The sequence below is a fragment of the Rattus rattus genome, chromosome X (genome assembly GCF_011064425.1).
Source record: "Rattus rattus isolate New Zealand chromosome X, Rrattus_CSIRO_v1, whole genome shotgun sequence".
NCBI lineage: Eukaryota > Metazoa > Chordata > Mammalia > Rodentia > Muridae > Rattus > Rattus rattus.
Window position 1 is genome coordinate 109,034,802 of NC_046172.1, and position 26,134 is coordinate 109,060,935.

The following is a 26,134-nucleotide window of genomic DNA, read 5'->3' on the forward strand; positions in this document are numbered from 1 at the left end:
CTGAGAACCAAGATGGAAGTGAGCCCTGTATTTAGTACTGTATTTTTCCACCTATCCATACATATGCTACAATTTAATTTATAAATCGTTTGCAAATACTTTAGTTTGCAAATAGGTTAACAGTAATAACAAAACAGAAGATTGTCATATTAAAGTATAAAAAGTTACACATTGCAAGGCCATTATACTAAGTTAAAGAAAGGACATTGAAGAAAAGCACTGTGATACCGAGCTAGTGGATCTGATAACTGAGACAAGGCACTAAGTAACCAAAGGCATATAGTATATATGCAGGAAGGGAATACTGGATTAAGGATCTCATCTTAACCTGGATGAGGAGAGAATGCAAAATAACAGTAATTGTGAGCATTTAGATTTAGGATTGTTTCCTTAGAGAACTCTTTAACTTAGCATTTTCGGAGAGTTTTTAATCTAGGTTAAGGGAAACTATGGTTAAAACTAAAGTGTAGATGGAGAGAGATTATACTGTATGCCTGTGAGACTAAAGATGGTCTTAATTTTTTCACTCAGTGTACACATGTGGTGACTTTATTAATAAGAAAAAGCAAAAGCTAGTTGCTGGTGATGGCCCTTCTAAGGAAAATAGCCATGGCGATATATTCATTTTTCATGTCTGTGCTCTGGCTCTGTCTTCCCTAATTGTTGGAACAGCATCTCTTTTGTAGTAGTTACAGGGAATTCCTATATATGACCTCAAACATTTTCTTTGATACTGGATGAGAGCTCCACCTTGTGATCTTTGAGCATATATATATATATATATATATATATATATATTCTGCAGTAGTCCAGAAATGATTGTATTTTTAATATTTTATGCTTTTATTTAATATAGCCACTACATGTTCTTACATTCTAATAGAATTAATCATATTTAAAGAGATTTTGGTGGGCAGGCACTGCAGTGGAGGCCTTGAACTTGCTAGGCAAGTGCTTTGCTATCCCCTGCAGCCTTTCTTTTACTTTTTAAGGTAGGGTCTCACCTAAGTTGTCAAGTTTGGGCTGTCCTTGAACTTGAGATCCCCCTGCCTTGTGCTACCACAATTGGCTGAAGTAATTATTTTCTACATTTTGTAATGCGAGTCTTTGGGAAAAGCAAATTGTATTTACATTACAGGTACAGACATTCAAAATGAAAAGAAATGTTCTCAGTTCTTCCACTTCTGAAGTTACCACTGGAAACTCTCTCCACTGCGTTCTCTTCTCAATTGCAGAGAAATGTTGCTGGTTTTTGTTAAGTTATGATAAGTTGTTTGGTTAGTTAAGTGAACTGAGATGATTGAAAATAGCAAAATGTCCTGGGCTTGGTGGCGCAGATCTTTACTTCTAGCATTTGGAACTTGGCAAGTGGATCTCTGTGAGTTGAGACTAGTTTGTTCATTATAGTAATTCTATGACAGCCAGAGGTAAATAGTGAGACGACATCTCAAAAATAATACATATAACCAAAATATATGCGAGTTTGGCATTTTAGGTTTAAGGGATATATATTTTCTTATAGAAATTAATGTTCTTTCATACTTCTTATATGTGTAGTTCCATGAGAAATATCATGGTTTTGTTCAGTGCTGCTATTGAACAGTAATACCTCTACCCCATAGTGTTTGCTTGGGATGTGCTCAGAGATGCAGTGACAAAGTGTAGATGGACAGCACATATTGTTGAAATCTCATCCCCCCAATTTCCCCCTGTGTCGTTTGAGAATTCATACCTTTACAATTCCCTTAAAATATGAAATATCCTTTCTTTTAAAACATTAATAGTATATTAGAAGACGAAGATTTTATATGTAATGATGAATCTCAGAAATACAGAATATTATACAGTTTTTTAGGGTACAGCTGGATTAAAATTTAAAGGTCTTAGAAGGGGCAGTAGTTTAGCATATGGGGGAGACCATATTTAATAGTAGGTATAGTTTTAGATTTTACAACCTGAGGACTTTCCAGATAAAAGATAAGCTCAATGATTTTTGCACTGTGTACTTGTTATATTGTCCATGGAATGTTCTTTTTCTTTTCTGTTTTGTCTAAGATTGGGTCTCAAGTAGCCAGGTTAGTCTTGAACTCTATGTAACCAAAGATGATCTTGAAATTCCTATCTTCTTGCCTCCCATGTTCTGTGGTTAGAGGTATATGATATCATTTATAGTACATAGTTTTTGTTCTTTTATTTTAGCCTCAGTATAGTAAAAGGTAGGAAATAGTGTTTTGAGACCATGTTTATCAATTGATGAATTGGTGGAAAAATTGTTCCTTTTCTTGTTTCTTTCCTCTGCTTGCCCTTTTCTCTTTCTATGAACCTAGAACTTACTGTGTAGACCAGGCTAACCTGGAACTAGAATAATCTTCTGCCTTTGCTTTCTGTTGGGATTATAGCTTTTTTCTTGTGTCTGTTTTATTGGAAAAGGTCATTAGAATTTCACAAATGTGATATATTTGAACATTTATAAAGATAGATTGAACTTTACTTACTCAAATTATTTTTTTTTACATCTATTTACCTGTATGTGTGTGTAGATATATGTAAGTTAGTGTGTGCATGGTACATATGTGGAGGTTATTTGACATTTTGAGAAAGATAAATTTTCTCTTTACACCATGTGTGTCCTACGAATTGAATTGAAGCCATCAGGTCTTGCTGGAGGTACTTTTACCAACTGACACCATCTCAGAGGCCCTCATCTACTTTGGGTGACCACCAAGTACTTCGATTCTCTTTTAAAAGAATAAAACAAAAACAAACCCTGAAAGTCATAAAAAGAAGTCATGTGTGGTGTTACATATATCTATAATCCTAGGGCTTGGGAAATAAGGCAGGAGGATCAAGAAACCTAAGGACCTGGGGTTGATCTTTAGAACCTATATAATGGTGGAAGAAGTTGACTTCACAAAGAAGTCATCTGACCTCCACATGTGACACTCTGATTGATATATGCACTAATAAAGAAAATTTTACATTTTATATTCTAAGAAATTTAGACCTTATCTTCAGCCTGTTGCCCTGTCCTCTATATTATATACCAGTTGGTAGCGTATCATTCTTTATTTAGGAGATGTACCTGTGACCTTCAAAGCTAGAAGTGACCCCTTTCTCATGCCCACACTGAGACTTATTTGGTAACAAGTCTCTTTTTTTGTTTGAGATATGTTATTATGTAGCCTAGGCTGGCCTCAAACTCATGGTGCTGAGGTTGTACTTGTACACCACCATAGCTAGCTAAAAGTAGCATTCTTAAATTCTTCTGACTTGTTTTATTTGTTCTGTTGAGGATCACACTCAAGCGTGCCGGCCAATGCTATTCAGACTAATTTCAGGTACAACATAGCATTATCATGACAGGGTTCTTTTTAGTAAGTGTTGTACTATATGTTTTATCAAGAATGGAGAAACTTGTCCTAAAAGTGTTTTAAAATTTTATCTTAAGATACAGAAAAGCTTTTTTTTTTTTCCTTCTTTTTTTTCAGAGCTGGGGACCGAACCCAGGGCCTTGTGCTTGCTAGGCAAGCGCTCTACCACTGAGCTAAATCCCCAACCCCGAAAAGCTCTTTTTTTTTAAAAACAATGTCTGGATACCATCAATAAAAAGCTAAAAGGTTTTAGGCCCTTTAAACTTAAAGGAACTTCAGAACTTTAGTAAGAGAGCCACATTCTATTCATTTTTAGTGTGTGCTTATTTGTATATATGTGATATTTGTGTTTTATGTTTTATGCATATATACATGTGTGTATACACATGCAAGTTTGTATATGCATGGATAGATTAATGGATGGACAGGGGTTGGGGGAATGCTAGGTTACTGTGTCATGAGAAATTTTAAACAAAATTGTGTATGATATAATATTCGTTGATGTTGTATTATTACTGTAGATCTGTAAGAGATGTTAACATCCAGCCAAATGGAAAAGAGCAAAATACTTATTTACTAGAACACATTAAGAGACACTGGGGAATTCAGCTTTTAAGTATGAATATTTCTTGATGTTTAAGGTGTATTTATAATGAATATGTCATTTTCTCTTTAAAGGAACTGTCTTTCTTAGAGGAAGCACACTGTCTTTTATTCACATAAATATATGAATATATTTCTGACATTGGGGTGATCCAGAAGATGATAAAGAAATGATAGCAGCTCCAGAAATACCAACTGATTTTAATCTACTGCAGTAAGTACTATGTATTGTAAAACATTTACATATCTTTTTTTTTCACAAACTTGAAATAGTAATTTTGCTCCCCATGAGATCTTAATATATAAATTAGCTCATGTTTTAAAGGTTGTTTATTTTTAATCAGTACTCATTCAATTGTATTTTTTACCACTTCTGTAATGTTTTGGATCTATATTTAAAATTTACACATGGTACAGTTTACTATTATTCTACAATAACTTTATTTCCAGTTATAGGTTTGTGTATATGTCTGTATATGAATATGTACATGTGTATGCAGTTGCCAATTAAAGCCAGAAGAGAGCATCAGATTCCCTGGAGTTACTGGAAAGTGAACACTGCAAGAGCTCTACATGCTTTTAACTACTGAATCGTTTCTCCAGCTTCTATTATTTTTTAATGTGCAGTTTGGAACCCATTGTTGGTTTTGTAGTATGCCTTAGTTACTGTTTTCTTGCTGTGAAGAGACATCATGTCAGTGGGATCTCTTATGTAAAAAGCACTTAATTGGAGTCCCGCTTACAGTTTCGGAGGGTTAATGTGTGATCATCATGGCAGGAAGTAGACTGGCATGGTGCTGTCATAGTAGCTGAGAACTTTACATCCTGATCTGCAGTCAGAAGGGGGGGAGAGACAGACAGACAGACATACAGACAGACAGACTGACTGACTCATTGACACAACTCCAACCAGGCTAATCTGTCTCAAACAGTGCTAGTAACTGGCACCTAGCATATAAGCCTATGTGGGCCCTTATCATTCAAACTACCACATAGTACTAGTTGTTTTCAGGAAGAATATTGGGGTATTAAAATGTTCAGCTAGAAAGGAATGATACTATACATTAGTATTTAGATTGTAGTCTCATGTCATTAATGAAATGAGTATAAGATATCTCAATTATTTGTTGTAAAACCAAGTTATATGCATAGTGGTCTAGAAAAGATATTTGAATACTTGACCACCCACCCATCTAACTCTCCTTTCCCCATCCTGTCTTTAAAGTTCCATACACTCTTGATGCTGAAGAGATGGCTAGTTGTTACGAGGACTTGCTTGCAGAGCCTTCACGTTCGCTTTCCAGCACTTACATGGTCACTTAACAACTATCTGTAACTCAGGTTCTGGGTGACCTGACACTCTCTTTGGGTAGCAGGCATGCAAATAAAACACTAAGACATATACAACAAATAAAAGAAAACATATACTTTTTAGTCTGCTTTTGTTGTAATTACTGCTTGCTTGCTTGCTTGCTTGCTTGCTTCCTTCCTTCCTTCCTTCCTTCCTTCCTTCCTTCCTTCCTTCCTTCCTTCCATTTTGCAGTAGGATCAGCTCTTGTAGTATTTTGTTTTTATTGGGAGGAAGCGGCATGCCACCACAGTGTCTGGATAACAAGTTCAAGGCTAGCCTGAACTATACAATCAGATATTGGTCTATCTGGCCTATACAGTGAGACCCTGTTTCTGTAGGAGTCATTTTATGTGCATACGTGTACTGTGGAGGTGGGTTTTTTGTTTTTGTTTTTTTGAGACAGGTCTAAAAAAGTATGTAACCTTGGTTGGTCTAATCAAGTATTGAGTTACATCTGTAGTCTCTAAAATTATGTTTTTGTTTTGAGACAGTCTTATAGAGCCTAGGCTATCCTTAAACTCACTGTGTAGCTGAGAATCACCTTGAACTCTCAGCCTTATTTCTCAAATGTTTGGGTTACAGGCATTTACTACCTTGCTCATTTTTACTCATTACTAGGGATTGAACCTGGGAAATTGTAAAAACGTAGTCTGCTGAGTTACATTTTCAGCTCAATCCGTGATATTTTAATTGCAGTAAATTTAATTTGCTATGCTTTAAAGTTCTTAAGGAAAAACAGCATCTTTAGAGGGACATATCAAACCTGGAATGCATTTTTGTTAAAGGAGATATTGAACCAGCTTTAGTGGTGCATACCTGTGGTCCTAGCACATGTGAAGTAGAGGCAGGAAGATTGGGAGTTTGAGGTCAGACTGGGCTACATAATGAGAGCCTGCTTAGAAAAACAAAACCATCTTCCAAATAGCAAATTCTTGTTAAAGATAGGACAGTGGATTAGGTAATGTAAGGAATTAAGATATGCCTGCTTTTAGGAACTCATATTCTATAGTTATAAAGCAAAAAGTATGCAGTTTCTTAGGCATGTCAAAATTAGATCATTAACAAATTTACATTGTAGATTACTGTATTGTTATAGAATACTTAAAATAATATGGATCTGTTATAGGATAATGGATAACAAGAATTGACAGGAGTAGACTAGGCCCTGGCTGTTGTGGGTCTCTCATAGAAGGGTGTGTATGTGGTGCTGGGGAGGAGACAGGGTTTGTGGAGGGGAAACCAGGAAAGATGATAACATTTGAAATGTAAATAAAGAAAATAACCAATAAAAATTTATCGAAACATAAATGTTTAGAGAAACCAATGTCTTAGTACTCTTTGTAATTGGTCAGTTTTATAGTATGTTTGGTAATGTTTTAAGGTATATTTTATGGAAGTATATAAGTTCCTTTTCTTATTAATTAAACTTCTTCTTTACCCACTTCATATATATATATATATATATATATATATATATATATGTGTGTGTGTGTGTGTGTGTGTGTGTGCGTGTGTGTGTGTGTGTGTGTGTGTGTGTGTGTGTGTGTGTGTGTGTGTGTATAGTGGGTTTTGCTTATGTTTCCCTCATTCTCTCTTCCTCCTTCCCCCTCCTGCCATCTCTCATCCTCTTCCCCACAGGACCCTGTTCCACATTCTAAACTTCATCTTATTTGTGAGCTATTTATTTATGAGTCAGCCATTTCTTTCTTATTAGATAATGTTTAAAAATTGGTAACATCATCTACATTTCCAAGGAAAGTTTAAAATGTTTGCTTATCTTTTTGTCACAGGGAGTCAGAAACACATTTTTCTTCTGACACAGATTTTGAAGACATTGAAGGAAAAAATCAGAAGCAAGGCAAAGGCAAAGTATGTATCATTTATGTGACTTTGTGTTTAACATGTATGTGCATGCATGCTTCAGTGAAAGAATTTTATACTTCAAATTTGCCTTGTTTTGGGGCCTCAGTTGTATGGCAAGCCTGAATATACACGTTTTTATGTTTTCAGACTAAATCCCTTTTGTGGGTATCTCTATATAATATTGTTGAACTTATTGAACATTATTGTTTATACTAGGTCATTTTATAAAGTATACTATGCTAAACAAAATATGGCATGGCAACTCAATTTGATTTCTCAATAAATCAATTGTTATGTTGAAATGTTCTGTTACCTCAAATATAAACTCAAAATACATAAACTTCCAATGATGTACCCTGGATATGTAATATACAACCAAGTTATGTCCTGTGAACATAATGTTAAATATGAAACTAACAAAGTTAAGTTTTTAGTCAGAAGAATAAATTATAGAGTCATTTTTTGCATAAAATACATGGAACCAAAGGGAAAGACTTGTCTTTCTAAGCACTTCTAAAGCGGTGTGTGTGTGTGTGTGTGTGTGTGTGTGTGTGTTAGAACTTTTTTAACTTTACAAAGCCAGTGCTTTAGGTAAGCTATTAGAGGCCAGATTTATTATAACAATAATAGCAAATACATTTTGGCACTGTTCTATGTATATTTTAGGTGTTGTGGTAACAATTGCACATATGTATGTACGTATATACATATATACATGTATGTGCATATAAAATCTAATTTAATATCAGATTAAGTTCAAAAGTTGAGTTGGGAGAGGTGGTTCAGTGGTTACAAGTATGTACTGCTTTTCAGAAAGACCCCAGTTTGATTCCCAGAATTAATGTCCTGTTACTTATATAGCTGACTATCAATCTGACTCCAGAGGAATCTGATGCCTCTGGCTTCTATAGGCACATCCACCTATGTGTACATAACCACTCACAGACATACACACAGTTTAAAGAAAGTCTTGAATATAATTCTTGCTTATTTTATAGACAGAAACTGAAGGCTAGAGGTAGTCAATGGTTTCCTTTCCTGATAGCTTATTATGCTACCTCCAAACATCTTATTTAAAAGGGATTTTTCTCTTTATAAAACCATAAACTGGGGTTGGGATTTAGCTCAGTGGTAGGCTTTTGCCTAGCAAGTGCAAGGCCCTAAGGTTGGTCCCCAGCTCGAAAAAAAAAAAAAAAAAACCATACACCAGCTTAGCATTTTACTACTCCTCTTCTTCCTCCCCTCCTTTTCTCTCCTCTTGGAGATGGAGCCTCAGTGTCATGTAGCCCTAGCCCATGGTATCCTTGAACAGATTTTGTAGCCAAGGCTGGCCTTTGATGATTTTTTTACAGTGTTGGGATTACAGGTCTTATATGACTATGTTAAGCTTTACTTCCTGTAATTCCCTTATTCTACTGTATGGTTTTCTCAAGCACTTCAGATCCATTGAAGCATTTTAATTGTACTATTTTTTATAGTGACCAAGCATATTTATACACATGATATACAGCTTGAAAGTATTTGATTCTGTGTTAACATTAACATTTTTAAAAACATTTTAATATATTCTTTTTTAGCATTATCTCTCTGAAATTCTTTTACTTGGTTCAAAATCCTTTCATTTTATAATTAGGAATTAATGATTTAGACTGATTCCTTACTAGGTAATATCTCAAATATTATGGAAATTATTTATTGAAATAATTATTAAGCATAGTGGTGTTTTTGCTAGGTTGGTTACATATGCCTTTAATCTCAGTTACTCAGGAGGCTAAAGTAGGTGGATTTCAAGTTCATTCCTGGGTGGACTCTTTATTTACTTCAAGTCCAGCCTAGGAAATGACATAGCAAAATTCTGTCTCAAAATAATACTGAAATGGACTGGAAATGTAGTTCAATGATAAGTGCTTCCCTGAGGGCATCCCCATTACCACAAAATAGCAACACCAAAAAGAAGTCTTGAACAACAACAAAAACCCCAAACCAGAGTATGGTTCTTGTGGACTACTGAAGGAGAAATGCCCTCTATAGAGTAATATGCAAACATGCACAGTATCTGTGGAAATACATTTGTAGCCTTGACTCTAGATCAGAAAATCTAGGAACATGGCTTGCTTTTGGAGTGTCCATTATATAAAAGTAACAATTATATCTTTAATGTTTTTTAAGTAAAGATATAGTTTATATTTGAGTATGTTGTTAAGTTTAACTGTCAACGTGACACTTCTTAAAATTGCTGGGAAAGAGTGGTAATGAAGAAATACCTGGATAAGTTGGCCTGTGGGCATGTCTTGGGATATGTTTTTGATTGTGAAATGATATAGGGAAACCCAGGGGCCCATTTTGGGTGATACTATTCCCTAGGTAAGAGTGTCTGAATTGTGTACAAGAAGAGAAAGCTGGCTGAGAGCAAGCAAGGTTGTGGGGTGTGACTGCTTGAATTTCCACCATGCTGTCTGTGAAATGATAGACTGTATCCTGGAATTGTAAGCCAAATAAAGCCTTCCTTCCCTAAGTATTTTACCACAGTAAGAGAAATGAAAACTAGAACAGTGGCCAATAATGCCAGATATCTAGTGTTAACTTTACAGACAGTTTGCTGACCTTTGCTCGCTAGACTACAAAAATGTATACCTCTAAAAGGAGCTGTGAAATCATCGTATGCAGGGATCTGAAATGCTTCCTTTCAAGATTTTATTTTGGCACTAGCATTTAAAAAATGAGTTAGAGGGGTTGGAGAAATTACTTAGCACTTAAAAGCGCTTGCTTGCTGCTCTTTCCAAAGGACCAAGTTTTGATGATTTACAGCTCTCTGGAAGTTGATGTGCAGGGTTTCCTGTTCTGTTCTCCCTCAACACTAGGCACACACATGGTACACTAACATATATGCAGGTAAATCACCCATACACACATACATGAGTTAGGGTAAAATGGTTGATTACTTTTATCTCTTGATAACATACAAATCAAGTTATACCAAATTCCAGCATGGATGGAGAAGTGGGGCGAGCTATGATGTTCATCCCTTGCCTTAGTGATTAATGACTACTGGTAAAGGGAGAATCAGGTTTCTTCAAGATTTGGCTCCTGAGACGTTACCCATGCTCCTTTATGTTTTCCTATCACCATGCAGATACTTGTAGCACTAGGTAGACTCCTTTGCTTGGGCGGGGCGGGGATGGATGGATGGATGGATGGATGGATGGATGGATGGATGGATGGATGGAGGAAGGGAGGGAACAGATATAATTGTGAGGGAAAACAGACATTAAAGGGTTGGAGATTGGAATGAATTTGAACAAAATATATGTACACATGTATGAAATTCTCAATTAAAAGAAAATGTACTAGACTTTTTTCTTTAATAAGGTATAAAGGTTATGGGAGTGTTTTTTATAAGTTATATATTGAATCTTAACATTTTATGTATGTATTTATTTATCGTGTGTGCATATATGTATGTACATATGCATGAATGGCGTGCATAAGTTGGGATGTGACTGCTTCTTGTGGAAGTCAGAGGACAACTGGTGGAAGTTGTTCATTACTGACATTTGAATCTTGGGAATTGAACTCAGGTCATCAGACTTGGTAACAAGTGTTTGACCTTATGAGCCATTTCTCTGGAACCTTTTCACTGACATAAACTCCTACTCCCAATGCTGACGGATTCCTTACAAGTGAATTTCATTTCCCCATAGTTATTAATTGAATTCTCAGGGTGTTTAAGAGTTGGCCCAGGTCAAAAATGAATTTTATAACTTTATTTACACTCTCCACAAAGCCTGCGGTGATGGGACTGCAGAGATGAGCACTGGCTGTTCTTAGAGAGGACCTGGGGGCTTGATTTTGGGCACCTACATGGTGGCTCACACTGTTTGGGGGGAGATTATATATATATATATATATATATATGTGTGTGTGTGTGTGTGTGTGTGTGTGTGTGTGTGTATGTATATGTATGTATGTATATGGGCAAAGTTGTCATACACGTAAAATGAAAATTTGAAAAAGAATATTGCAGTGACTTATACACCTGACAGTAGGAATTAAGTTAGATTGTTGAACTAAGTCTAAGTTACTTTATAAGAGGTTATTCTAGCTACCCCTTCTATTCTGAACCTTAACATTGCATGATAGACTAAGAAAACTTGAAAAGATATTTTTATTTTTGTGACTTTTTTTCAGACTATTGATGAGTACTTTTAATGTTGTGATAGGACATTATTTTGCACAATTACATTAAGTAGACTTAATTCTAGGAGATTTAGATCTAAGTACAATGTACTGAATTTCTTCCCATAAGAAATGATAATTATAGCAATTATTTTTACTTTATGTGCTGAGTATATTTTAATAAATATTTTCTGTTTTCATAATCACAACAATCCTGTGAGGTAGGCATAGTTTGAAACTGGAAAATGATTCTTTTTCTTTTAGTTTCCTTTCTCCCTTTCCTTCCGCATTCTTTGCTCTTCTCTTTCTAATTTCTTCTCCTCTCTTTTCTTCTCTTCTACAACAAGGCCTCATGTAGCCCAGGTTGACCTTGAATTTGTTATGTAGCTGGTCTTGAATTCCTGATTCTTCTGCTTCAGACTCTTGAATGCTGAAATCTGCTACTATGCTCAGATGGGAAAGAAGTGGGTAAATTAATGTATAGATGAACAACTTGTTCAAAATCACTCAGCTAACAGAAGTAGAAATTTGGGCCCTATAATTTATTCTCAGAGGTTATGATCTACTGTATTATTGTGTGAGTTTTATGGAAAACAAAATGAAGAGTCTATAATTATCATGTAACTTTCTTATATATGAATGACATTCTAAATATCAAATTTAATTATATTATAATTATTAATTGCTTTCTTTGCATTTTTGTTTTGAATTTTCAAGAATAGTGAGAGTTATGTAAGTTAATAAATTCCCATGGTTTTTTTTTTTTTTTGCAGACTTGTAAAAAAGGCAAGAAGGGTCCAGCAGAGAAGGGTAAAAGTGGAAATGGAGGAGGAAAACCTCCTTCTGGTCCAAACCGAATGAATGGTCATCATCAGCAGAATGGAGTTGAAAACATGATGTTGTTTGAAGTTGTAAAAATGGGCAAGAGTGCTATGCAGGTAACATTTATGATGCTCTTTGAAATTTATCTCTGTTTTAAACGCTAGTAACAGAAAAAGTACCACCCTGATTTTTCTCTTCTTTAAAACAGTTAATTTTTGTTATGTATTCTTCCCCAGCTCATGTGTGTGCTTGTGTCTTTGTCATCTGTGTGTACATGTACATGCATCCGTGTGCTCCATGGCGTGTGTATAGATAGAGAATAGCTTGGTGAAGTCATTTCCCTCCTTCCATCTTTATGAGGGCTTAGGAGAGTAAACCTAATACGACCACATTTGCTTGGTAGGTGCCTCTACCTACAGAGGCATCTTGCTAGCCCTCTTTTCATTTTCATTTTATTCATTATTATTGTGTCTAAGTCTGACATGTTTGTGTACCTGTCATTGTGTACATATCGTGATCCTCATGTGGAGGTCAGAGAGCTGTTAGTTCTCTCTATACTGTGGGCTCCAGAGATTGGACTCAGGCTGTTAGGTCTGCATGAGGAGCACTTAACTCGTTGAACTAGTTTGCTGGCCCTTCCTTGAGTTCTCAATTGTGTTTTAAAAAATACAAGACTATGAATGTATTTATAATACCTTTTATTGGGGGTTGCTAGGCCTCCAACCCAGAGTCCTTTCTAGTCTAGGCAAGTATTCTAACCACTCTACTAGGCCGTTAGGTCTTTGTATTTGCATATGTGTGTTTTCTTTGTGCTTGAACTCAAGGTCTTGTATAAATCCTCTACCACTCAACCACAACTTCAGCTCGACCCTGTGTCTTGAGTTAGTTTCTATTGTTTTTTGTAAGTTTTAATAACATAAGACAAGAAATTAATTGATTAAAAAGTTGATATTATGCTTGATTATGAAAATTCATATTCCTGCTGTTTATATAGCTGCCATTTACAAATGAAGTCTTAAGAGATGTTCAGTGGTTAAGGGCACTTATATTCTTCTGAGTGTCTTAGTCAGTTTTTCTATCCGTGAAAGAGACACTTTGATTTGCAACAACTCTTGTAAAAGAAAGCATTTAATTGGGTGTTGCTTACAGTTTCAGAGGTTTAGGCCATCATCCTCATGTAAGGGAGCATGGCAGCACTAAGGCAGACATGCTACCAGAGAGCTCTACATCTTGATAAAGGCATCAGGACGTGAGAGACACTAAATCTGGCTTGAGCACATGACATCACAAAGCCCACCAGTGACTCACTTCCTGCAACAAAGATAAACCATTTCCTATGAGCCAAGCATTCAAATCTATGGGCTTATGAGAGCCATTCTTATTCAAAACACCACACAGAGGACATGGGTTCAATTCTTAGCACCCACATGATGATTTACAAATGTCTGTAGCTTCAGTGTCAGGGGATCTGAAGTTCTTTTCTGACCTGGTATCATTATATCTTCATCATTCACATGCAGACCCTCAGATATACACACATAAAATAAAACAAAAAATAATTAAAATAGATAGAATATGGTTGATATCTTAGTTACATTTCTATTGCTGTGACAAGAAAACCATCACTGAGGTAATTTTTAAAAATTAATTTAGGACTCATGGTTCATTACCGTGGCTTGGAGAATGGTAGCAGGCAAGCAGACATGGCACTGAAGTGATAGTTAAGATTTAACTGAAAATTTAAAACTCACTTCCCATACATACCTCCTCTGACAAGGCCACACCTCATAATACTTTTCTAAGGAGTTCCACTAAGTGAAGACCAAGCACACAAGTATAGGAGCCTATGGGCCAACTTTCATCAGAAACACCATAGATGGAATTTTTGGTGGAGTGACATAATACTACTATCTACTTAAGGGTTGTAAATCTTAGTAAATACTCAAGGATATATACTGTCTTTTTGTTGTTTATCTGAGATGGGGCCTCTGTTTTACTCAAGATGGTAAGGAAATTTTAGGCTCAAGCAACCCTTCTACCAGAGCCTAAGCAAGGAATATAGAACTATATATACCATCACATTATTCCTGGAATATAGAATGAACTTAATGTTATAGGGAATTAACTTCACATACAAAGGTAGTTATCTGAGGAGTAGTTATCTAGGCTTTATGTTATTAATTTAAATGCACAATTTGCTTATATAATGCTGTAAATATTTGACTTTGTAATTAAGATAGAAAATATGAAATGTATCCAGTAGTTTCATATGCAAAATAAAAATATGTAGCCACTTGTGCCTTTAGCAGTTTCATAGAATATATCAGATGAACTCACTGTAATTCATCTTCTGCACTTTAATATAGTTACATTTAGTGCTGACAAGTTTTGATGGTTAACTACAACATGAGTACACATTTGACTTCGCTGTATTAGGATGAGTTGTGTGTCACCTTGGCGTGTATATACTGTTTTATTTACTTACTCTATAGTTTAAAAGTACTTACCCGTTAAGATTTCCTCTTGCATTAGTTTTATTAAATGGGACATATTATTCTCAGCTGTATTGTATTCCATTTCAATATTTTCTTCTTTTGTTATTTTTTCCATAATACTTGTTCTATATCAACCAAAAACATTAATGTGCATATTTGCGCGAGTGTGCGTGCACGCGTGCACAAACACACACACACACACACACACACACACACACACACACACACTGGGGGAAGACAGACACTGAGAGATTTACTGTTTTCTTTTTGGTCAGTGCTGGAAATCAGTCCCTGGGTACATGCTAAAGCACGTGCTCTACCATTGACTGAGCCACAACTCCAGCCTTTTGTTTGATATCTTTAATTTTGTTATTATTAGTATTTTTAGTTCTTTTGTATTGCTACAGAATAATACTAGATAGCATATAAACAGCAGAAAATGATTTCTCAGTTAAAACTAGAAATTCTGAGAACATGGTAATGGTAGATTGTAGGGCCTTCTTTGTAGTTCATAGATAGGGCCAGCTTCCTTGCATGTGTCTCTTGCAAGACAGCTCTCTGGGTTCTAGTCCATAAGAATGTGAATCCCATTTGTGAGGGCTTTATATAGTCTAATTGTCTTCTAATGTCCTGTGGAATTTTTCTAATATTATCACACTGGTTGGTGCTCGGGTCCCAGCAGAACATGCAGTGTTGAAATGATACAAATTGTCAGAAATTTCAGCTTATAGGTACAGCAGAGTAGATGCTGCTTCTATTTTCCTCTAAGTCTTGTGGGCTTTTGTTGATGATTATTTTAGGTTATCAAGTGTTTTCAGACTAGCCTAACTTGCACAGGGACCTGGGTTTGGCCTCTAGCACTGAGAAAGAAAAAGATTACTAAAAAGCAAAACTAAAAACCTGACCAGAACTCATTTCTGACTGCTCCAGGACATTTCTCGTTATCTCCCCAGGGATTGCCCTGAAGCTCTTGTTCACCTCTGGGTCATAATATGTATTTCCTCTTGTGTTCCTTTCCTAAGGCCAGATTTGATCAAGGAAATCTGCTTTTTAGAAACTGAGCTTTTCCTTACCCAAAAGTTCCAGCCCAGATTTCCTTATGACATACTTTCTATTTTTCAGCCACAGTATGTGCTCTGTTCTCAGGCCTTTATGTTCTCTAGATGCTTGGAATGATTTTATTCCAAAACAAATAGGACTGACTAAATAAAAAAATATTCTTTAGAAACCTTATTTTAAATTATATGTGAGCATGTATTTCTGTGGGGGTACGTGCATTTGAGTACCCTTTGGAACTTGAGTAATAGGTAGCTGCAGTCTCCTTGATATATGTTAGGAACTAAACTCAGATATTTTTGTAAGAGCAGTATATATTCTAAAACCTTTGTTCCATCTCCTCAGCCTCTGAAAAGCATTCTTCGGTACTGACATCCACTTTTTTATGTAACTTTTATTCTTACCGTACTCTTAACATTTCATTAGCACATTACAATATCATATTATTGTAATGTGTTTGTATCTGATTCTGATTTCTCTTTTTTCATTTATGAGAGACAAAACACGCAGCTTGGCTGGCATTGAATTAGTGCCTATCTTTCTTGAGCCACCTGAGTCCTGGTATTTATAGGCTTATGCCTCCATACACAGTTCTGAGTGAATTCTTATGTGTTATTTGATTAGACAATTTAGCTATTTGTGATGACACACACTTAGAATCTTAGCCCCTAGAGGAACTATGCTGAGATCTTTGTTCTCAGCCACAGGGACATTTTGCAAGGAAGTATATTTTTTTCCATTTTTTTTTTAATTAAAAAAGCCTTTATGCTCTATTGTAGTTGTAGTTCATTTTTAGAATTACTTTTTATTGCTCTAATGGTGATGTCTTTAGACATTTTTAAAATTTATATTGTTTAATATAACATTCTTGCTAATAATATGCTACTCACCCATAGCAACACTTAGGATTCAGGCAGAATATGTAGGAAAGATGTTGCTCTGTTACTTTTGTTAGTACTTATTGAATGTTATTAACACAGTTGTCCTAAATCTTTACTATGTCATGGGACATAGTCTGTGGTAACTCAGAGTCTGAAGACAGCCACAACTTTATATCTATAAATAACCTTTGCATGTGACTCGGGCTTTTTACAGTATATTGTCTATTTGGAGCCTTAAGTAGAGTCCTACCTCCTAGCAATTCAAGAAAGCAGTTCAGCCATGTGGATTCCTATGACCTAATTTGGACACATTCTTACAAGTCTGTTTAAGGAAATGAGACACAGGACACCCCCACCACCACCACCATACACACACCTTGTCTTCCAGAACCACACTTTTAAACGATCATAGTTGTATAATGTATTCTTTCTTTCATTAATTTAATCATCCTGGAAAAATATTTTAATTGTATTGCTTAATATATAAGCTGTTACATTGAAAACGACTTAAATATAGGCCCATTACTGCAATAAATACCTGAAATGATTAACATAAAAGAGGAAAGAAAGTTAATTTGAAGGAATTTTCAAAGTTTTTGGTCTGCGCTTACTTGTCATCCCTCCTCTTCTTGGGGCTAGGGTCATATGTTATGTCATGTTGGCGACAACATGTGATAAACTGTTATCTCTAGCAGTCAAGTTTGAGGAAGATACTGGTCTTACCTAATTTCCTTTGCAGATATGCCTCTAACTGCCTGAGGCTCCCTTTAGGTCCCCAAATGTTAATTAATGCTTCTACCCTCTCTGCTAAGTTGAGGACTAGGCCTTTACCATTTAACACATGAACTTTTGCACGGGAAGTGAACATTCCTGATCCAAATTATAGAAGTAAGAAGAATCTTTAAGGTTTAATTTCAGTGGTTTTTAGATGTATACAGAATTGTAAAGCTTTCATTATAATATAGTGTTTGAGCATTTTCAGTCTACCAGACAGAAAGTTTATATCCCAGTAAGTTATAGGAATAATTTTGTCCTTTCCCAGATATAGGCTACCACTAATGTACTTTGTATATCTTCACTTGTTCTGGGGAGTTTATATAAATGGAATCATAGGGCCTAAGGTTCTTTCTGAGTATTTTCTGTTATTTAGCATAACTCTATAAGGTTTCTTCATGTCATGACATATATTGTGACTATTCCTTTGGTTGATCTGAACACTCAGTGTTTTGTTAGACATTCTTACGTTCGTATACATTCAGGTTGTCACAACTTCTATTGTGAAGGCTGTGCAAGTGTTTGCTTAGATGTATGCTTTAATTTCTTCTGAGTAATATAGACCTGAGTGTCAATTTGCAGTGTCATATGCTTACTCTATATTTAACTTTTTTGGAGTTGCTAAAATAATTTTCTAAAGTGACTACCATTTTATATTCCCGGTAGTAGTATTTTAGTGTTTCATCTTTTCATAGCTTTGCCAATGCTTGCTACTGTAGTTTTAAAAATTATAATCATTTTAGTAGGCACGAAGTGCTATTTTCTTTCCTCTGTATTAAATATCTTTTCATGTGTTCATTGTTTGTTTTTTAATTGCCTTTACAGAGAGCTATGTATGATTAGTGTTCTCTCTCTCTCTCTCTCTCTCTCTCTCTCTCTCTCTCTCTCTCTCTGTCATCTGTTATCTGTCTTTTGTCTGCATGTAAGTGCACCACTACTTCAGAGGAATAGACAACATTCCCGATGGTGACACACCTAAGGCTGTCCCCTAGCTCTGCACACACATAGTCCTTTCTAAGGTTAGAAAAGGACATTGGATCTTCTGGAGCTGTAGTTGGTGTTACAGATAACTGTGGGTGCTAGGAACCAAACCCAGATCCTCTGCAAGAGCAGTTTAACCTCTGAGCCACTTCTCCAGGCTTTATCCTGCCTTTAAAAAAAGTACTTAGTAGTAAAGGTTTTTTTACGTATTTTATGTACAAATACCTTGTCAGATAAGTGATTTTAAACCATTTCTCCCTTTCTGTGGATTTTCTTTTACTTTCTAAAATACTCGAGCAAGGTTATTTTGTGAGGCAGTTGTCCAAAGCTGTTAGCTACACACAAACCATAGGCAGAAGCTAGCTAAAGCCTCCTTCCATTGTCTTTGGCTATACTACCCTGAATGCCGCTCCCAGGTATTTAGTTTGTCATACAGAAAACTGAAGGATGATATATTTCCTAGGATACTATTAATATCACAGAGAAACAAATACACTTCATAAAAATTAAATTTTTAGAATTTTTGGGGGGAGGGTGGTTCGAGGCAGGGTTTCTCTGTAACCCTTGGCTATCCTAGAAAGCACTCTGTAGACCAGGTTGGCCTCAAACTCATTGAGACCTGCCTGTCTTTGACTGTCAGGTGCTGTGATTGAAGCTGTGCACCACTGCCTGGCAAATGTTTAGATGGTTAAAAATGTTTGTTTGTTTACACATCTGTATCCACACAAGTATGTACTTGTCATGATAAAAACGTAAAATACTTGTGAAAAGGAATATTATTATGTAAAATATGTGGGTGATATACTTTGTAGAATATTATTAATGTATCCAAGACATAATTATAGACTATAGAATAGAGTGCTTTAATATAGTTTGTTGTCTTATAAATTTTTGTTTAAAAGTTTGTGTATGTATGGGTGTGTTTGCACATGTGTGTATGTTATGTCTTTCCTGTGACAGTCATTTTATAACTTGTGGGGGCTGGGACTCTTTTCTCTTTAGTATTATTTGGGTCTTAGGGATTGAACTTATGTCTTCAAACTGGGCACTAAGGACCATTACCTGCCGAATTAGCTCATTGTCCCAGTTTTCTTTTAAAATAATGAATGAGGGGTTGGGGATTTAGCTCAGTGGTAGAGCGCTTGCCTACCAAGCGCAAGGCCCTGGGTTCGGTCCCCAGCTCCGGGGAAAAAAAAAAAGAATGAATAGAGGGTAGATGATTGTTTTGTGTTATCAAGAGAGTTATTTATTGAATTTAGTTCTTTAGAATTAAGATCAAGCTTTCAATTTAAAAATATGAATATCTGTATTAATGTGGTACTACATTTCATAACTTTCATTAGAATTAATTGTTTCTTAGACAACCCTTAAAAATGATTTTTTTCTTCTGTTCTAGTCGGTGGTAGATGATTGGATAGAATCATACAAGCATGACCGAGATATAGCACTTCTTGACCTTATCAACTTTTTTATTCAGTGTTCAGGCTGCAAAGGTAAAGTATATTATTATTTACTTTAGAATCATGAGTTCTCAAATAGCCACTTCTTCAAGAAATGTTATCCCTTCTCATGAAAAATAATGTCAAGGTAGTGAATTATTTACATTATATCTGTGCAAAATGTATAAGGAGAAAAGCAAAGAACAAAGTAAGGGAGAAAGTATGTTAACAAAGGTATATTCACTGTGAAATTTATCTAAAAACTTAGCAATTTATAATGTTTATGGTATTTTATTAGATTTCCTATTTTTTTGCATCTGTTTTAGGATAAAGAGATGGAATGGAAAGGGGAAGGTAAATAATGAGATAGTTTCAGATGTTATGATATTGAGTAATATAGTACAGGGGTTAAAGCTCATGAATAGCTGTCTGTAGTCAAATTGCCCTTTAGTGTAGGCTTCAAATTGTATGATATTTTTACTTAGTCTAAAAATATTTTGAAATATTTTCAAATAGGAGTGGGGAAATTACAAAATACACATTTTTTTTTTTTACCTAGGACAAAACTCTTTAGGACAGATTTTTAGCAATACAACAGAATTATGTAAATTGTTATCTCATACATAGTCTCATTTGGATCAATAAATGAATTAGTCAAGATCATGGGCAGCTTCTGCTTCCTCCTTTGTCTCTGACACATTATCACAGGTACCTAGGTAGAAATAATTTTGTACTTTTAGGGCTATTAGATTTTTTCTTTTTTCCATTTTTATTAAATTGGGTATTTCTTATTTACATTTCAAATGTTAATTTCCTTTCCCGGTTAGATTTTTAATGAGACTATCACCAGCACTGTGAAGATTGGAGGGAAAGATGGGCTTAAGATATAATTAAGATGTCATAAAAAAAAAAAACGAGTCCTTTAAATGTGGGAAAAATGTAAGAAATGAGTTACTTTAAATTGTACAAGATCTCTTTAAAAATATAATAATTTTAATTGAGAAGCAAGTAACACTGACATTTGTGGTTGATTAAAATATTCCATGTGGTCTACGTATTAAATCTTAGTTGTAATGATTAAAATGTTAACTCTCAAGCCTATATTCTTCATGTTGTCATTGACTTGTTTAATTTTAAGAATAAAAAAGTTTTTTGAGATGAAGTCTCATAATGCTGTTCAGATTGGCATTCCACTTTGCTCAAATGTTCTTATCTCTGATTCCCAATTACCATGGACTAGGTTCACACAAGAACAGTCTTGAGAAATGTAAAGTCATGTCTTAACAAGTGGAGAGAGCTGCCTAGTCTCCTTGACGTAGCCTGTTCTCGTCCAGTTTAAGTTCAGAGTGTTCCTCCTTTATTATATTCATCCTTTGTCTGGTGTTGCTTTGTTTTACGATGATTAAGGACTTCATCAATGCACATTTGTATACTTTCTGGAAACCAGATTTCTAACATTTTGATGCATTGAAAACTTTCTCATGTCGATTTGGGTATTGATGTAGTATTTGTTTTATAAGTATGCAGTTTCCATATTATAATAATTCATTCTTTAACAGATAAAATTATTTTGATAGGATTCATTTGTAAATGCGTTAGAAGTTTCTCTGTCATTTAGTTTACTTGTTATTGCAGCCTTAGGCTCTACATGTATTTCTCATTTTACTGTAATATGATTGATTGCCTCTGTAGTTGTTCGTTCAGTTAGGGATCATTGGCTGTACTGAAAGGTACTCCAGGCTGCTCTGTTGTTACTATTGGGGCCAGCCCAGGTTTTTGCTTATTTTCTCTTTCCTAGTCACCTGTCACTGTTTACCAGTTTTTAGCACTTTCACTTCCTGTCTTGTACATCTTCTGACTGTAGGCAAAGGCCTAGTGTTCTGATGGTGACTTACCGATTGCTCAGAATTCAGGGCCCAGAGTTACTGGCATGTATATTTCTTGCCCTTTGATGCTTTTCTGGCTATATGTTGTATGTGAGGAGGGGAGGATCTTAGGAAATGGGGATTGGCATTAACTATTCGTCAGGGAATTTACTGTGTTCTACTTTCTTTCCTTCTGCCTTTCAAATTTTAAGGCATAAAATTTATTTCATTGATTTTAACTATTTTATCAGATCTTTGTGTTTTGGTCATACTTACATCCTCCAGTTCCTCCCATATCCATCCTCTTTTCTCTACCCACCCAACTTACTATCCCTTCTTATCCACTTCTTTTGAAATTCACCAAATCTAAGTTGTGCTGTCAAAATATTCTTGGATCTGTGGCTTTCTCTTGGAACATGGTCAGCTTACTAGGGCCTGCACTCTTAGAGAAAAGCACGCTTCCGCTTCCCAGGTTTTGTGCACGCTGTCTCAATCACTGAGTGCATATGTGCAGCCGCTCTGCCATGTCCAGAAACAGTGTTTGCTTTACTTACTTGTCACCTCTGTTTCTTCCATGCTTTCTATCCCATCTACCACAATGTCAACCAAATCTTGGGAGGAGGAGGGAGATCAGTATATATATTCATTTCAGGGCTGAGAATTCTGTGCTCTCTTACTCATTTTCTGTACCTTGGCTGGTAGGCTGTGTTTTGATCACCATCCCCAAATAATTAATCTGTGGGTATGAGGAGAAGTAATTCAGAATTACTTCAATACTGTGTCCACTTAGCAGAATGCTTCTCTGCTAAGGGAGGTCTATGACTAGTGCAGTCTTCAGTACTTTGTCTGATAATGGTGTCAGTTATTGCTAAGGGAGGTCTATGACTAGCGCACTCTTCAGAACTTTGTCTGATAACTGTGTCAGTTACTGCTTTCCTCTTCTGGAGGGTGGGATTGATGAGTAGTTTCTCCCATCATAGCACACCTAGTACCTTGTAGCACTCTGAAAACTAGCCAATAGGGATGAATCTTCCGGGTCAGTCCATAATGCTATAAAAGATTAGAAGGAAATACTGGGGAAAAAAGCAGGTTAAATCGGGTCAGGAAGGGGAGGGCAGGATAATGGAGGGAAATCATGGAGGAATAAATAAATAACACTAAAGGCTTTAGGAAAAAATAATTGTGGAAATCTTCTGAATTTGACTATACACACATACGCACATACAATGGGAGAGGGAGGGAAGGAGGAGGCTCACATGCTCTCACCCATGTACATACAAAGAGTTCAAATGGAGATACTTTACAGAGGGTCAACAGAGTCTCTACTGAACAACACAAGACTACCCAGGCTAAGAAAGAAAAAGCCAGTGTCAGGAATGGGTTAGTTGCTTTGTTGTTGGTAAGTAGCACTTTTTATCCACAGGATTATTGGCGTCAGTGCTCCTAGTTACACTCCAGAACTTGACAGTGGGACCCTTTTCTTGAAGATGCTTTCCAAATTTTTAATATCCACTAGCTTATTGGACCTTTAACTTGCTCCTGATACTTATCTCTAGTCTGAATAGAGGATGTCAGTATATAGTTGTTTTGTGCGTAGTATTGTTTTCTAAAGGAGCATGGTAAAGTGAGCAGTGCCTGCTACTTTTCCTGGTCTTCACCTTTATCCTCAACTTTTCAAATGTTACCTTTGATTGTCTACTGTAAAGAGGCAAAACACATACAATTATCCTTTTATAGATGCCAGGTGTCATATCTGGATATTTAAAACATTTCAAAAGTGCTTATACCAAATAGTTGCAGGTGTTTTTCTTGTTCTTACTGTCCAAACAATGATACACTGTAACAACCATAGCTTTTTTAAAAAAATTTTATTTATCTAATGTATATTACAGATGGTTGTGAGCCACCATGTGGTTGCTGGGATTTGAACTCAGAACCTCTGGAAGAGCAATCAGACCACTGAGCTGTCTCTCCAGCCCAACAACCATAGCTTTAACACTGTTAAACAGTAGAAATAATCTAAAAGATAGGATGCTATGTATAGATTTTGACTATATCCAGCGATGACACAATTTTAAGTCAGTACCCCAAAATTGTGGTATCCTAGTCTCTATGAATACATAGAGACAGTTGTATCATAGCATATCATAGTATGAGTAAAGTTACATGGGTAGTAAAAGATAATGTTTAGAAGAACCATGCCTGTTAGCAGTGTGAGGTTAAGAAGTATGCTTTTATTGTGAATGTAGACTTATTAGATATGATATTTTACATTCTCTGTTCTTTTCATTACCTTATATTACTTCATATATTAACTTCTGATACTTGGAAATTTCAGGAGTCGTCACAGCAGAGATGTTTAGACATATGCAGAACTCTGAGATAATTCGAAAAATGACAGAAGAATTCGACGAGGTAACATTCTAAATGCTTTAATATGTCAGTCATGGTTTAGTGCTCTGATATTTTTAATTACTAATATTGTAGATATTATTTATGGTATTAATTAAATGATAGCTATGCAACCTTAGGTATGTTAGTATCAATGGCATGAGATTAATCTGTAAATAGGGATATAAGTTTTGTTATAAGAGTGCTCTGAAAGTGTCATTTCAAGATGCTAGATAGGCATTATCTGGTGTCAAAAATTGAGCAATTTATGAAAATTGCCTAGCATTTTAAAATTTTATACGTATTCCAAGTTAACTGTAATGGTAGTTAATCTGAGACCATAATTGAGAATAAACCATTCTGAAATACTGGAAAAGGAATATTTGTTCAAATTGAGGAACTAGGTAGTTTTGATAAAGAAATATATATATTATTGCATGAAACATTTATAATTCAACTGTAAGAACAAAAAATATTATATGTTGAAGTTGATTACCACAATGATATCACTGCAATTTTTTTATCAGTAGCTTTATTAATGTGAAATTTTCTTCAGGACACAAATTTGTGTTTCTTTTATTCATAGTCTTATTCTAGCTCCAGGAAGTTTACCCTTCTAAAAACAACTTGAATTTTCAAGTAGAAAGTCTTGTGTCACCTGTTTTATTTGCTCATTTTTTTCTTACTCTGTCTAATGAAAAAGCTTTCAGCTATCATTCTAAGAGACAGATGAGTTGTTAAATGGTTTTGATGCCACTAAGTGCTATTAATCAGTCCCTTAGTAGCAGTAAGGGATTTATGAGCAGTGGTATTTTTTAACCTTTCAGTAGTAAATGTTTAAGTGAGAGTCTTACTAAAATAAAACAAGGGTTTGAATTAATCATATTGAAATACAGTAAAATCAAAGACAACCAATTTGTTCACAACTATATTTCAGTATAGTCAAATTAATTCATCAGTAGTGCAGTGGCAAAAGTGTGCATTTAACTCAGTCTAGACCCAACATGTTCAAAGGGCAGTGTTCGAAGAGGCACACATCTCTTTGCATGCTCTTTTGCTTTCTTTAAGAATTTATTTTCGAAAAGAAGGTAAGATAGAATATTTTCATGCTTTTGTCTAGACTTATTAAAAGCAAATGAAGTAAGTCATGAACTTGAAATGAATTGCTGTATAAACATTTTTATTTTAGGATAGTGGGGATTACCCACTAACCATGGCTGGTCCTCAGTGGAAGAAGTTCAAGTCCAGCTTCTGTGAGTTCATTGGTGTATTAGTACGGCAATGTCAATATAGTATCATATATGATGAGTACATGATGGACACTGTCATTTCACTTCTTACTGGATTGTCTGACTCCCAAGTCAGAGCATTTCGACATACAAGCACCCTGGCAGGTTGGTATTTTGAAATATTTTCTGGACATTCCTTTTAGTAAGAGGCAAGAACAATTACCATCAAAGGAGGAAATAAGTAGTTATAATATGAATTCCTTTTTCTTTTAAGTATTTTTTGAGATAGCACATTACTGTGCAGTTCTGACAATTCATTGTCTAGACCATGCTGGCCTCGAACTCACAAACAACCTTCTGCCTCTGCATCCTGAGTGCTGCTGTTTTTCTTTAAATATAGTGACCACTAAGCTAATAATCGCTTTCCACAGCTCACTTTGAACCATTAGGAATCAATGGGTGCTTTTCTTGGGCTGTTAAATAACTTTAAAGTGGAGTAGCCACGGATAGAGGTATACTTCTGCCTTGTTATATCACACAATGGCAGGTAGTTTGAGGTATAATAAAGATAGGACAGAATAACCAAATCTTTGAGGTAATGATTAATGCGTTCAAAATTCCACCCAAAAGAAGTCTGACTGTTCCAAGTTCAGTAACAAGGTTCTAGTGGGCCTTTCATGAAAGAGGCCTTTGTTAATTACCTTTTCATTGTGTGTGTGTAGGAAAACTAAAAGTGAATACTTATGTAACACTTTAACCCTAAAGAATTTGATATGGGACCATTAAAGTTGGGTATGGTGGCTTGCGTTTATAATCTTTGGGCTCAAGAGGCTTATG

The 26,134-nt window shown here is 35.5% G+C and overlaps 1 protein-coding gene across 1 annotated transcript in view; it reads left to right on the forward strand.

Annotated features, from left to right (window-relative positions):
* Stag2 (stromal antigen 2) overlaps positions 1–26,134 on the forward strand; it is a 123,038-nt gene that overhangs the window by 45,306 nt on the left and 51,598 nt on the right. The window contains 6 exon segments of the mRNA XM_032890418.1: positions 4,050–4,188; positions 7,116–7,194; positions 12,138–12,302; positions 19,770–19,866; positions 24,016–24,092; positions 25,258–25,462. Coding sequence (XP_032746309.1) covers positions 4,145–4,188; positions 7,116–7,194; positions 12,138–12,302; positions 19,770–19,866; positions 24,016–24,092; positions 25,258–25,462 — 667 coding nt within the window. The 5' untranslated portion in view covers positions 4,050–4,144.